This window comes from Aquarana catesbeiana, linkage group LG10, assembly GCF_042186555.1.
Source record: "Aquarana catesbeiana isolate 2022-GZ linkage group LG10, ASM4218655v1, whole genome shotgun sequence".
Taxonomy (NCBI): Eukaryota; Metazoa; Chordata; class Amphibia; order Anura; family Ranidae; genus Aquarana; species Aquarana catesbeiana.
This window is the reverse complement of record NC_133333.1, coordinates 154,627,989-154,642,079: the sequence shown is the minus strand read 5'-3', so window position 1 is coordinate 154,642,079 and position 14,091 is coordinate 154,627,989. Positions and strand designations below refer to the sequence as shown.

General features: G+C 41.9%; 1 protein-coding gene across 2 annotated transcripts in view; it reads right to left on the bottom strand.

The window, feature by feature from the left end:
• Positions 1-14,091, bottom strand: part of HSD17B14 (hydroxysteroid 17-beta dehydrogenase 14) — a 74,122-nt gene that overhangs the window by 25,030 nt on the left and 35,001 nt on the right. For both annotated transcript variants that reach the window (XM_073602777.1, XM_073602778.1), the window contains 2 exons: positions 10,786-10,877; positions 9,101-9,205 (listed from right to left, as the gene is read on the bottom strand). In XM_073602777.1, the coding sequence (XP_073458878.1) occupies positions 9,101-9,205; positions 10,786-10,877 (197 nt within the window). The remainder of the gene's footprint in view (positions 1-9,100; positions 9,206-10,785; positions 10,878-14,091) is intronic.

Here is a 14,091-nt window from a genome sequence, read left to right as displayed (position 1 = left end):
ACATCATGAAGGCCAAGGAACACACCAGACAGGTCAGGGACAAAGTTGTGGAGAAGTTTAAAGCAGGGTTAGGTTATAAAATATATTCCAAGCTTTGAACATCTCACGGAGAACTGTTCAACCTATCATTTGAAAATGGAAAGCGTATGGCACAACGGCAAACCTACCAAGACATGGCCGTCCACCTAAACTGACAGGCCGGACAAGGAGAGCATTAATCAGAGAAGCAGCCAAGAGGCCCATGGTAACTCTGAAGGAGCTGCAGAGATCCACAGCTCAGGTGGAAAATCAGGTGGAGAATCTGTCCACAGGACAACTATTAGTGGTGCACTCCACAAATCTGGTCTTTATGGAAGAGAGGCAAGAAGAAAGCCATTGTTGAAAGAAAGCCAAAAGAAGTATCGTTTGCAGTTTGCGAGAAGCCATGTGGGGGACATAGCAAACATGTGGAAGAAGGTGCTCTGTTCAGATGAGACCAAAATTTACTTTTTGGCCTAAAAGCAAAACTCTGTGTGGCAGAAAACTAACACTGCACATCACCCTAAATACACCATGGTGGTGGCAGCATCATGTTATGGGGATACTTTTCTTCAGCAGGGACAGGAAAGCTGGTCAGAGATGATGGGAAGATGGATGGAGCCAAATACAGGACAATCTTAGAAGAAAATCTGTTAGTCTGCAAAAAACTTGAGACTGAGGCGGAGGTTCACCTTCCAGCAGGACAACGACCCTAAACATACAGCCAGAGCAACAATGGAATGGTGATCAAAGCATATTCATGTGTTAGAATGGCTCAGTCAAAGTTCAGACCTAAATCCAATTGAGAATCTGTGGCAAGACTTGAAAATTGCTGTTCACAGACGCTCTCCATCCAACCTGACAAAGCTTGAGCTATTTTGCAAAGAAGAATGGGCAAAAATGTCACTCTCTAGATGTGCAAAGCTGGTAGAGACATCCCCAAAAAGAGGAGAAAGGTGGTTCCACAAAGTATTGACTCAAGGGGGCTGAAAACAAATGCACACCACACTTTTCAGATATTTATTTGTAAACAAATTTAAAAACCATTTATCATTTTCCTCCCACTTCATAAGTATGTGCCACTTTGTGTCCCAATAATATAAATTTACATTTTTGGTTGTAACATGACAAAATGTGGAAAATTTCAAGGGGTATGAATACTTTTTTAAGGCACTGTACACCCGTATTTAAAGTGTAACATGCAACATGGTACTTAAGCTGGTCATAGACAGAGCAATTTTTTTTTCTGCAACCATGGGTTGCAGGAAAGAAAATCGCTTAATTGGTTGTGTTGATGGGGGAATCCCCCCCGCAGAGCTATTGTGTTCACCTGGCTTTTGGGGCAGGGAGAACCATCCAGGCCAGCAAAACACACAGTGATTAATGCTAGAGGCTATAGCTGCTGACAATAATTGCATGAAAAATCTGAGAGGCTGGGTACCCAAGTTGATCAAGTTGATTACCTTGGGTACAATCAGCCCGCCCATACATGGTTCCAATCTCAGCTGATCCCTGTCTATAACCGACCTAATGCGGCAGCCCCGCACCCCCGATCCCCTTTGATTACCCATTGTGACAGCCCCGAACCTGCTGTCACAATTTAAAAACAGTGCGGCTGTGCAGGGCTTCACCCACACAGCTGCGTCATTCATCTCCAGAGTTCTGTGAATGAATGAACTACAACTCCCAACTGTGGTAGATGGCTTGTAATTCTCAATAAACTGCAAGGGCACTGGTGAGCAGCCTCATTCATTGATTCTTCCTGCTCTTCAGTAACTGGTAACGGGCAGAGAGCTGTACTGAGAGTTTGCAAGAGCCTGACAAAGCACCTGCAATCTGCTGATCACGGTGCAATGCTCTGAGGTTCCAAAGAAAAGAAATAATAAATGCAAATTTTTTCTACCCACAAAAACACGTACATTTATTTATTTAAGTAAACTTATCGTTTACATTTTAGCCGATTCAATTTATACGATTTTCTAAATAAAAAGAATTTAACAAAAAAGTGGCTTAAGGTTTTTAACCACTTCAGCCCCGGAAGAATTTACCCCCTTCCTGACCAGAGCACTTTTTGCACAGAGCAGGTGATTATGACAAGTTTGTTACTTTAATTAAAACATAATTTTGCAATCAATAACACTTTAAACTCGCAACCCTCCATAAAGCGAGGCCATTATATATATATATTTCTAGTGCAAGGGCAGGGTGATGGGGGGGTCGTCACACTTTCCATGTAGAGGCCTACCCTGGAGTGGGTTCTTCTGGGCTACGCTAGGCACTTTGTACAGGATCACTGCCATACACATGGGGCAACTTTACTTTAGCCACGCTCACGACTCGGTAGATGACAAACATGAACAAACTCTAGTAAACTATCCTAAAATTGAAAGCATCGCCACAGTCACTTGTGCATTTAGGACGGACATGCAGAGCCAATGCCTTCTCCACCTGTCCAGTGTATCACCCCTACCTCACTCCCAATAACAGTATGGGGTCCAGCAGTGCACCTAGTGCGGACTCCATGTATGCACTCTTTCTCTTCCGTAATGGTGTACAAGAGGAGGGTCCTGGAGGTGCAGATATGCTCCTATTGCTTTGGGAAATCGCGGTCACAGTAGTGCCAACAACATCTCGCTGCCAGACTCTATCTCACCTGCCACATGTACACGCTTAACAGGCTGCTTGGTGAACTTCCATTACCCTAGGTAACCACATGCTTGTACTCCACACTGTGTTAATTCTTACGGAGTTGTCTTCATACCCCAATGTGCTTAATGACCCAAGCCGTAGACTATTTGTGCCAGTTACTTGCATTACACCCCTTGAGTTACTTCAGACCAGGTGGGAACAAAGTTTCAAAGCTTTACTTGAAAAAGTGCAAGAACATCACAAAGTCCAACATGCAAGGACAGTATTTCTCCTCCATCACTAATTCTAATTTACTGCCCCGGCATACCTGCAAAGGTAGAGTCCATGTATGAAGAGGGGATCCATTAGTGACACTTCCCATTGTTGGAATCTTCAGGGACGAGCCCCGGGTACAGAGGACCCTCTACGTTACGGCAGTAGCATGCGACATTCTATTACCTCTCCCAGGTGCGACTTCCCAATCTTCTCCCTTACGGCGCTCTCTCATGGGCTCTGGACCTCTCTGCTTGGGGCTCTCTGTTCCAGACCACTGTCCCTCTTTTATAACACAGGACCAGTGGGTTGGACCTAAAGATAACCCAACAAAACCAAAGAACCGGGAAAGGCATTAACCCTTACCCTCCCATCTGGGACAGCATCTAACTAGCATGATTTGAACCAGCTTACACTCACCTTACATAAATTTGGAACTGATAGCTCTTTTTAGATGCTCTCAGATAACTCTAACGTCTGAAAACCTGCTTATTATTTTTAAAAAGTCTTTGGACACCTGTCCAAGCTGTAATTATCCTTCCATAAATGAGACACTTGCATTTGCAGTCGCACATTAAGCAATATTTATTAGGCAACATATGGATATGTCTAAATCAAAGTTGAGTAATGGAAATACAAAATAAAAGCAATTTACTTATATAATGATCACCTCAGTGAACCTCTCAGATATCCTTGCCAAATCATCCTTACCTATTGGTCTCCTTTACCCAAATTTCAAGTCTGGACATAAAAATAGACAACTCTGCTATGCTTATGTATGTAAATGTAGACCATACCGTAAATGTAGTCAAATATGAGGCCCTGTACTGCAGTACACCTACTCCTTGGCAAACCGTATCATCCTGGGGCTTTGGCTTTCAACTACATTCATTTACATAACCATGGTATAATGCTCACAAACTCAATGGATGTACCTATAGAACAATGCTCCTTTACTATGTGAGTGGAATATGCCAGCCATCTTCAAGGTGAGCAGGATTTACTAAAAAATAATTATCCTAAAACACAAACAGATGCCACAGCTACTAGGGAATTAGCCATCAATCACAATGGCGCCTGCTCACGGCCCTCCCGCTTGTCAGACTGTGTATCCATGCAAATACTGAAATAGAGTTCACAAACAGGTTAAAGCACCAGTTGGCTTTATTCAATCAGCACACTGTAGCTGCAAAAAGCCTTATGCCGCGTACACACGACCGGACTTTCCATCAGAGTAGACTCTGACGGTCTTACCGACAGAGTTCCGCTGAAACGGACTTGCTTACACACGATCACACCAAAGTCTGTTAGTTTAGAACGTGATGACGTATGACGGGACTAGAAAAAGGAAGTTCAATAGCCAGCAGCCAATAGCTGCCCTTGCGTCGTTCTTGGTCCGTCGGACTAGCATACAGACAAACGGTTTTCCCGATAGGAATTGAGTCCGTCGGAAAGGTTTGAAACATGTTCTATTTCTAGGTCTGTCAGAATTTTAGAAAGAAAAAGCCCACATGATCGGAATGTCTGACGGAATGATTCCGTCGGACCTTTTCTGCCAGAAAGTACGGTCGTGTGTACGCGGCATTAGGATTTTGCTGCTGTATTGTGTTGCCTTAAATAAAGCCTCCCAGTGCTGTTTCCTGTTCATGAACTCTATTTCTGTATATTCATTTCATCCCTAGAGTATTCCAGGACATTCTTAAAACCTATCAAAATATATTTCATACAGAATGCCATCTCTTAATTTATATGATCAAAAAAGAAACCTTACATAATGAAGGCAGACATGACTGTTACAATACAATTCAATACAAGAGGGATCAGAGGGCCCTGCTCCTTAGAGCTTACAATCCAAGAGGGAGGGTCAAGTGATATAAAAGTTAATACAACTGAGAGATGAGCTGATGGATAAGGTAAAAAAAGACAGTGTATTAGAAGGTGGATAAAGTATGGGGATAGTCGGACAGATTGGAGTAAGGTTTTCCAGAGGATGGGGGAGGCTCGGGAGAAGTCCTGGAGGCGAGCAAAGTAGGAGGAGATGAAGGAACTATAGAGTAGGAGAACTTGTGAGGACTGAAGAGAACGGTTCGGTTGGCATTTTGAGACTAGGTTAGTGATGTAGGTGGAGGGCAGAGTTTTGGATGGCTTTGTAAGTAGTTTGTATTTTGAATTTTATTTGTTGGATGAACGGAAGCCAATGGAGGGATCGGCAGAGAGAGATAGCAGACATTGACTGGTTAATAAGATGGATGAATCTGGCAGTGGCATGCATGATGGATTGAAGGGGGTTAGCATAGGTAAAGGTAAGCCAATGAGGAGGGAGTTGCATTAGTTGAGGAGTGAGATAACCAGGGAGTGAATCAGAAGCTTTGTGGTGTCAGTTAACAAAGGGGTGTATTTTGGAGATGTTGTGCAGGTTGAGGTGGCAAAATTTAGACAGTGATTGGATGTGGGGCTGAAAGGAGAGTTCGGAGTCCAGGATTACCCCGAGCACCCAGGCATGCGGGGATGAACGGATAGTTGTGCCATCAATCTTGATGGAGAAGTAAGAAGCACATGGGGAGGAAATATTATGAACTCAGTTTTGGATAGACTGAGTTTGAGGAAGTGGTGTGACATCCATATTGATATAACTGTTAGTAAATCAGTGATGCCTGAGGAGACTGATGGGGTGAACTGAGAGGTAGCAAAATAGATTTGGGTGTTGTCAGCATAGAAGCCATAGAAAGCTATCAGCTGACCTAGGAAGGAGGTGTAGATCGAGAATAAGAAAGGTCCAAGGACAGAACCTTAGGGGACCCCAACAGAAAAAGGAAGGGAAGAGTAGGATGTAGAGTTGGAAGTGACACTGAAGGTGTGGTGAGATAGGAAAGATGAGAACCAATGAACAGCACAGTCACGGAGACCAAGGGAAAATAGTTTTTTTGAGGATGAAGAAGTGGCCAACTGTATAAAAGGCAGCAGAGAGGACAATCAGGGCAGCCATCATAATTTTTTGGGTCCTTTACACAGCTTTAGGCATGGGCCCCCCCAGCCTGACCACAATCAGTCCTCCGGAGGCCTGCCCACGGGCCATCCCACTGAATTCGCACTCCGGCCACCCCACCTGTGTGCACTCAGCCCCTCTCACACCTGTATATGTCAGCCCCTCTCACACCTGTATATGTCAGCCCCCCTCACACCTGTACATATGTTAGCCCCCCCTCACATCTGTATATGTTAGTCCCCCTCACACCTGTATATATGTCAGCCCCCTCTCACACCTGTATAAACATCAGCCCCCCTCACACCTGTATATATGTCAGCACCTCCTCACACATGTATATATGTCAGCCCCCCTCACACCTGTATATAGAGTGCCTTGAAAAAGTATGTGTACTCCTTGAGATTTTCCACATTTTGTCATGTTAGAACCAAAAATGGAAATGTATTTTATTGGGATTTAATGTGATAGATCAACACAAAGTGGTACATAATTGTGAAGTGGAAGGAAAATGATAAATGGTTTTCAACATTTTTTTACAAATAAATATGTGAAAAGTGTGGCGTGCATTTGTATTCAGCCTCCTTTACTCTGATACCCCTAACTAAGATCTAGTGGAACCAAATGCCTTCGGAAGTCACCTAATTCGTAAATAGAGTCCACCTGTGTGTAATTTAATCCCAGTATAATTACAGCTGTTCTGTGAAGCCCTCAATGGTTTGTTAGAGAACCTTAGTGAACAAACAGCATCATGAAGGCCAAGGAACACACCAGACAGGTCAGGGATAAAGTTGTGGAGAAGTTTAAAGCAGGGTTAGGTTATAAAAAAAAATATCCCAAGCTTTGAACAACTCACAGAGCACTGTTCAATCCATCATCCAAAAATGGAAAGAGTATGGCTCAACTGCAAATCTACCAAGACATTGCCGTCCACCTAAACTGACAGGCCCAGCAAGAAGAGCATTGATCAGAGAAGCAGCCAAAAGGCCCATGGTAACTCTGGAGGAGCTGCAGAAATCCACAACTCAGGTGGGAGAATCTGTCCGTGCACTTCACAAATCTGGCCTTTATGGAAGAGTGGCAAGAAGAAAGCCATTTTTAAAAGAAAGCCATAAGAAGTTCCGTTTGCAGTTTGCAAGAAGCCATGTGGGGGACACAGCAAACATGTGGAAGAAGGTGCTCTGGTCAGATGAGACCAAAATGGAACCTTTTGGCCTGAAAGCAAAACGCTATGTGTGGTGGAAAACTAAAACTACACATCACCATGGACACTCCATCCCCACCGTGAAACATGGTGGTGGCAGCATCATCTTGTGGAGATGCTTTTCTTCAGCAGGGACAGGGAAGCTGGTCAGAGTTGATGGGAAGATGGATGGAGCCAAATACAGAGTAATCTTAGAAGAAAACCTGTATGGGGCGTACACACGGTCGGACTTTTCGGCTACAAAAGTCCGACGGATGCCGACGGACAATCCGATCGTATGTGGGCTTCCCCGGACATTCAGCTGACTTTTCCAGTCGCAGATCTGATGGACTTTAGATTTGGAACTTGCTTCAAATCTTTACGTCGTAACTCCGCCGGACCAGAAATTCGCTCGTCTGTATGCTAGTCCGACGGACAAAAACCGACGCTAGGACAGCTATTGGTTACTGGCTATCAACTTCCTTATTTTAGTCCGGTGTACGTCATCACGTACGAATCCATCGGACTTTGGTGTGATCGTGTGTAGGCAAGTCCGGTCGTTAGAAAGTCCATTTAAAGTCCGCCAAAAGTCCGTCGAAAGTCTGTCAGACAGGCTGTCGGACTTTTGTAGCCAAAAGGTCCGACCGTGTGTACGCCCCATTAGAGTCAGCAAAAGACTTCAGACCAGGGCGGAGGTTCACCTTCCAGCAGGACAACGACCTTAAACATACAGCCAGAGCTACCAGAGCTACAATGGAATGGTTTAGGTCAAAGCATATTTATGTGTTAGAATAGCTCAGTCAAAGTCCAGACCTAAATCCAATTGAGAATCTGTGGCAAGACTTGAAAATTGCGGCAGCTAAGGTGGCTGTGGATTAGGGATTCAAGGAGTTTGGAGGTAAAAGGGAGCAAGAGTATGAGTCTTAGGTTGTTAAACTTGGTGGGCTTTTTAAATATGGGATGACCACTGCATATTTTAGAGGGTTGATACCAAAGTATTACAGAAATGCCTAGATGGTGAAGTTGGCCTGCCTTATTTCCATAGCATTTACAAGTAATCCTCATGCACTTGGTGCTATATATAGCATAACTGACCCCCCAAAATTAAAAACATTTCAAAAATAAAAATACTAGCCATACATACGCATTTAAAATAAAAGAAAATGTAAACAGTTTTACTTTTTAAACTTGCTTTTATGTATAATTTGTAAACACATTACAGCCCATACAAGTACCACATATGGGGGCTCTACTTCTTGTAATTTGTAAATTGATTATTTTTTATTTCTATACTCCGAATGCATATTTATTAGTATGCTTAGGCTGATTGAAAATCATGTCTGCATGGCTTATCCTTCAATTGCTCAGCTTTTGTTCTAGAGGGATAACTCCCAAACTGATACAGAACACACAAATATGAGAGTTCCTATTGTAATATATAACTCAAATTATTATTGTAAGTATAATTGACATATTTATATGTTTGCTGAAGCAGATTTGCATTAATGAATTCCATAAAAAAGGTTTTAGAATTTTCTTGCACAATGTGCATTTCATTACAGTCACTAAAGCAGCCCATACATTAGTAAGTTTTTTTTTTGTTCAACCAGTGGGTTGAACAAAAAAAATGAAATGTCCCTGTATCCACACATTCGAGTTGGAGGGGGGAATCCTTTGCACTGAGCTATTGTATTCTGACAGCAAGGAGACTACAATGGGCCGTTGTACAAAGGTTGATCGGCAGACCGACTTCTGTATAACCACAGTGTCCATACATGGATTGAAATTCAGCCGGTCCCTGCTGAGATAAATGTTTTTTTAAAAAGATGGCATCCACCACAAAAAGAATGAGTTTCTCAAAAAAGGACAAAGGGAGTGGGTCAGATAAATAATACATTTATATTAGATAAGTGCTCAGCTTTCACAGACTGCAGGCAGGTTGGCATTATTTCCCCATTAATATCCAAAGTAATTGTTATGTAACTTGGAAATACAGAGCATATATAACACATTACCTTTGTGGCAACGTAGGGTATGGCATGTTTCTGACCAATGATTCCAACTAAGCTTGAGACATTGATGATGTTTCCCTGTGTTTTTCTTAGGTGGGGCAAAGCATACTAAAAAAGAGATGTACGAAAACAAAAACTATAGTAAAATGTTTTATTACGATTGAATATTTAAAGACAATTTAAAAAAAAAAAATGAACTTTTATACTTTGGTGGAATCCAACTAATACTACTCTATAGATCAAACTAAATTTACACAGAATGTGTCCAATAAGAGATGCTCGAATGATGACCAAAATACAATCTCTGGCTAAAATATAAATCTTATTTAATTTATTAAGATAATTCAACGTATTTTTACACACACCCAAAATAGGAGTTGATTTACTAAAACTATAGAGTGCAAAATCTGGTGCAGCTGTGCATGGTAGCCATCTAACTTCAGGTTGTTCAGTTAAGCCTTAATAAAAAAAAAAAAAAAAACAGAAGCCGACTGGTTTCTATGCAGAGCTGAACCACATTTTGCACTCTCTACTTTTAGTAAACCAACCCCATAGTGTCTCCTTCAGAAACTGACAAGTATATACACATATCTACAGTATATTTGTATCTACATTCAGAGATCTGTCTTTGATTTGTTAAATAAACTTTTTCCTTTACAAATTATAGTTACATTTTATTATTAAATAGAAGGTATTCTGATGCACCACCTTGCACAAGAGTAGAGAGATAGAAAAAAGAGTTTGAGTAAAGACAAGAGATGGGAGATAGCAGAGCATTCACAAGGTCTTCGAAAATAGGGAGAAAGAGATAAAGATAGAAAGTGCTATAAAAAAAAAAAAGAGAAAGCCCAATAGAATGATCTGAAAAAAATGAGAGCAATAACAAAAACTTCAGGGATTAGAAGTAGAAAAATATAACGTTCCATAAAGGCGAATAGTTTGTTTAGAGTCAAAGACAGGTTTTTGGGTATAGGCGAAAGTATAGATGAGTGTATATATTTGTACATTTCTGAAGGAGACACTAATATAAGTGTGCTCAAATACTGTATATATGGAACATAATTTTAATAAATTAAATAAAAGGTATATGTTAGTGTTGCATGGGTAAGATGCTCAGAATTGTGTACTGCATCAAAATATAATAATACCTGAATGATGCCTTCAGTAGAATGAACAAGAGGCTGAGTTTTCCTAAATCCAGATTCATTCATTAAACTAACTTGACATTTTATTAGAACACTTCATAACATTTCACAGACTAAGCTTGAGGTTTTGTAACTGGAAAGGCAGTGAGAGATGATCAGGAGTAAATGTTTTTTACATTTACTGGACTGGGACTGGGTCAAGTGGCTAACAATCCCCATGCTATTATGGTGTTACATATCTTCCTAAACTCTACACTACCAATCATACATATGAGACCCATATAGTGGGAGGAGCCCATAAATCTGCACCAAAGTGTTTGTCTTCGCCATGTACAGTTTACAGTTTTTTTTTTTTTTTTCAAATGGCATAGTCAAGAATTTTCAGTCCCCAAGAACTTGATATTTGAGTTCTCAAGGCGTAATTAACCTATGGCTAAAAGTTGAAAGTACTGGTATTTTCTAACAACCAATTGCTTAACAAGAGCTTGATCATTGTGTTCAAATAGCCATTAATATACTGCAACTAGTCCATGTGATATTTACCTTTGCAGTCAGGAAGTAGCCAATAAGATTCAAGCTTAAAAGGTTTTGAAACTCCTGTGCACTTGTGTCATCAATTATCTGCTCTGGAGGATCTAAAATGAAATGATGAACAAAGAACTTTGTCACATGCAGCCATGTACCATTGTGAATCAGGTATATTTGCAAGTCACCACATCTGATGTATAAGGGAAGAAATTGTAATCAGCAAAGAGGAAGAAAGGAAGAACAAAACACTGCAAAATCAATATATGGGTGTTAAACTGTTAATTGTTGGTAAATGTTAGTAAAAAAGACATTCACAAGCTTAATAGAATCCTGCAATGTGACTCCACATGTGTATTAATATAGTCAAGCAACAATTGTATTATTGTAGTCAAGCAACAATTTTATTACTGTAGTCAAGCATTGCATTTTGGATCACTTAAAGGTCAACACAATGCAAAACTAACATTACAGCTTTTAGTCTGGCACTAATGAACTAAATTAACCAGCAGCTTCTTACTAAGTTATGGAAAAAAGGGATGTTACTCTTCTTGATTACCTTTGGTACTATTTTCTATTATTGTCTAACCAGTAGCTAATATTCAATGTAAAACAGAAATGTCAACATATGGAATTAATTAAAAAATGTGTCCATCCAAAATCTTGTTTCTTTTGCCTTTTGTTAATAAATGTCTCCTGCTTTAATAAAGCAGGGCAGAATTAGAAACCTTCTTAGGTCTCTACTGCTATCTATTAAGCTAGAGATGCCTCCTTATGCCCTGTACACGCGATAGGATTTTCCGACAACAAATGTTGGATGTGAGCTTGTTGTCGGAAAGTCAGACCGTGTGTAGGCTCCATAGAACATTTGTTGTCGGAATTTCCACTAACAAATGTTTGAGAGCAGGTTCTCAATTTTTCCGACAACAAAACTAGTTGTCCCATATAAAGTGAGTATAGCCTCAATTAAATCAATAATGATAAAATTTAGTAATCAGTGCCATCATCCCGGTTGGAACGACTAAAGATTTTAGGGGTGGAGGTGTGGAGGCAGTTGCTGCCACTTGCCTAACCACAAGTGCACTCCTATAAGTTGGGAGTTGGGACTATCTCGGCACTCGTTAGTAACAAGCAATTCAGGGAAATTATATAAAAATGTATAAACTTTAATAATTACAAAACACATTTGCAAAAAAGTACATACATGGAATGCTAGAACAAATTAATACACCACACTTAACACAAGCATAAACGGGTATAACCGTAAGACTTCTTGTGGAGAGGGGTGTCTAAGATGGTTCCTCAACCGGTTTCGCGGTTAAGACCGCTTCTTCAGGAGGGATAGGTCTAAAACAATAAACTTTAATTTAGACAATTGAACAAAAACAGCAAGTAAAGATAATAAACACCATACAGAGTAGTAACAAAATAGAAGACTGGCTCACCAACTCAAACGGGTTGAAAGGGATAGTGGAACCCCACACAAATCCCCCCCACGGTGGACATGGGGGATTATGGACAATTTCTGGTTGGGTAGAGAATATATGTAAGGGAGTTACAACTTATAAAGTAAAAAAGGGTTGGGGAAGTGCTCACCCAGGAAGAAAGAATGGATGTCAAGGCAGGGAAGGTGATGTGAAGGAGGGAAAAAGGGGGGGGGGGAAGGAATGAAGAGGGAAGGTATAATTGTTGGAGGAAAAGGCAGGAGGGAAAACAAGGGAGGGGAGGGAACGAGAGGGGAGGGAATGAGAGGGAGGGAGGGAATGAGAGGGGAGGGAGGGGATGGGAGGGGAAGAAAAGGGGGGGGGGGAAAGGGGGGTAGGACAGGGAGTAGAAAAGGGGAAAGGGGGGGGAGGGGAAGAGGGATGGGAAGGAGGGAAAAAGGAGGGGGGGGGGGAAGGGGAGGAGAGAGGGGGGAAAGGGGGGGGGGAAGGGGAAGGCGAGGGAGGCGGGAAGGAAGGGGAGGGTGAAAGGGGGGGGAGGGGGGGAGGAAGGAATATCCCAACCAACCTGGACATCGGGTAGTGAGGACGTACAACATTAAAATAATTGTATAAGCCAGTGAGCACTCACCAACACGTTGGCTAATTAATGATACTGCATTGGCTGCCTTCCCCCCCCCCTCCTTTTTCCCTCCTTCCCATCCCCTTCCCATCCCTCTTCCCCGTCCTCCCCCCTTTTCCACCTCACTGTCCTACCCCCCCCTTTTCTTCCCCTCCCTCCCCTCTCGTTCCCTCCCCTCCCTTGTTTTCCCTCCTGCCTTCCCCTCCCACAATTATCCCCCTTCTTCCGTCCCTCTTCCTCCCTTTCCCCTCTCCCCCCCCCCTTTTTCCCTCCTTCACATCACCTTCCCTGCCTTGACATCCATTCTTTCTTCCTGGGTGAGCACTTCCCCAACCCTTTTTTACTTTATAAGTTGTAACTCCCTTACATATATTCTCTACCCAACCAGAAATTGTCCATAATCCCCCGTGTCCGCCGTGGGGGGATTTGTGTGGGGTTCCACTATCCCTTTCAACCCGTTTGAGTTGGTGAGCCAGTCTTCTATTTTGTTACTACTCTGTATGGTGTTTATTATCTTTACTTGCTGTTTTTGTTCAATTGTCTAGATTAAAGTTCATTGTTTTAGACCTATCCCTCCTGAAGAAGCGGTATTAACCGCGAAAACCGGTTGAGGAACCATCTTAGATTCCCCTCTCCACAAGAAATCTTACGGTTATACCCGTTTATGCTTGTGTTAAGTGTGGTGTATTAATTTGTTCTAGCATTCCATGTATGTACTTTTTTGCAAATATGTTTTGTAATTATTAAAGTTTATACGTTTTTTATATAATTTCCCTGAATTGCTTGTTACTAACGGGTGCCGAGATAGTCCCAACTCCCAACTTATAGGAGTGCACTTGTGGTTAGGCAAGTGGCAGCAACTGCCTCCACACCTCCACCCCTAAAATCTTTAGTCAAAACTTGTTGTCGGAAACGAGCGTGTGTACATAAGTCCGACGCACAAAAGTCCACGCATGCACGGAATCAAGCAGAAGAGCTGCACTGGCTATTGAACTTTTTTTCTCGGCTCGCCGTATGTGTTGTACGTCACCACGTTCTTGACGATCGGAATTTCTGACAAGATTTGTGTGACCGTGTGTATGCAAGACAAGTTTGAGCCAACATCCTTCGGAAAAAAATCCACGGTTTTGTTTTCGTAAAATCCTATCGTGTGTACAGGGCATTACTGTTCTACTGACAACGGTTTCACCAGACAGGGAGTGAGAGAAAAACTGCAACAGGGGACAATACAACACAAAGAGGGCTTCTATAGATGTGTAA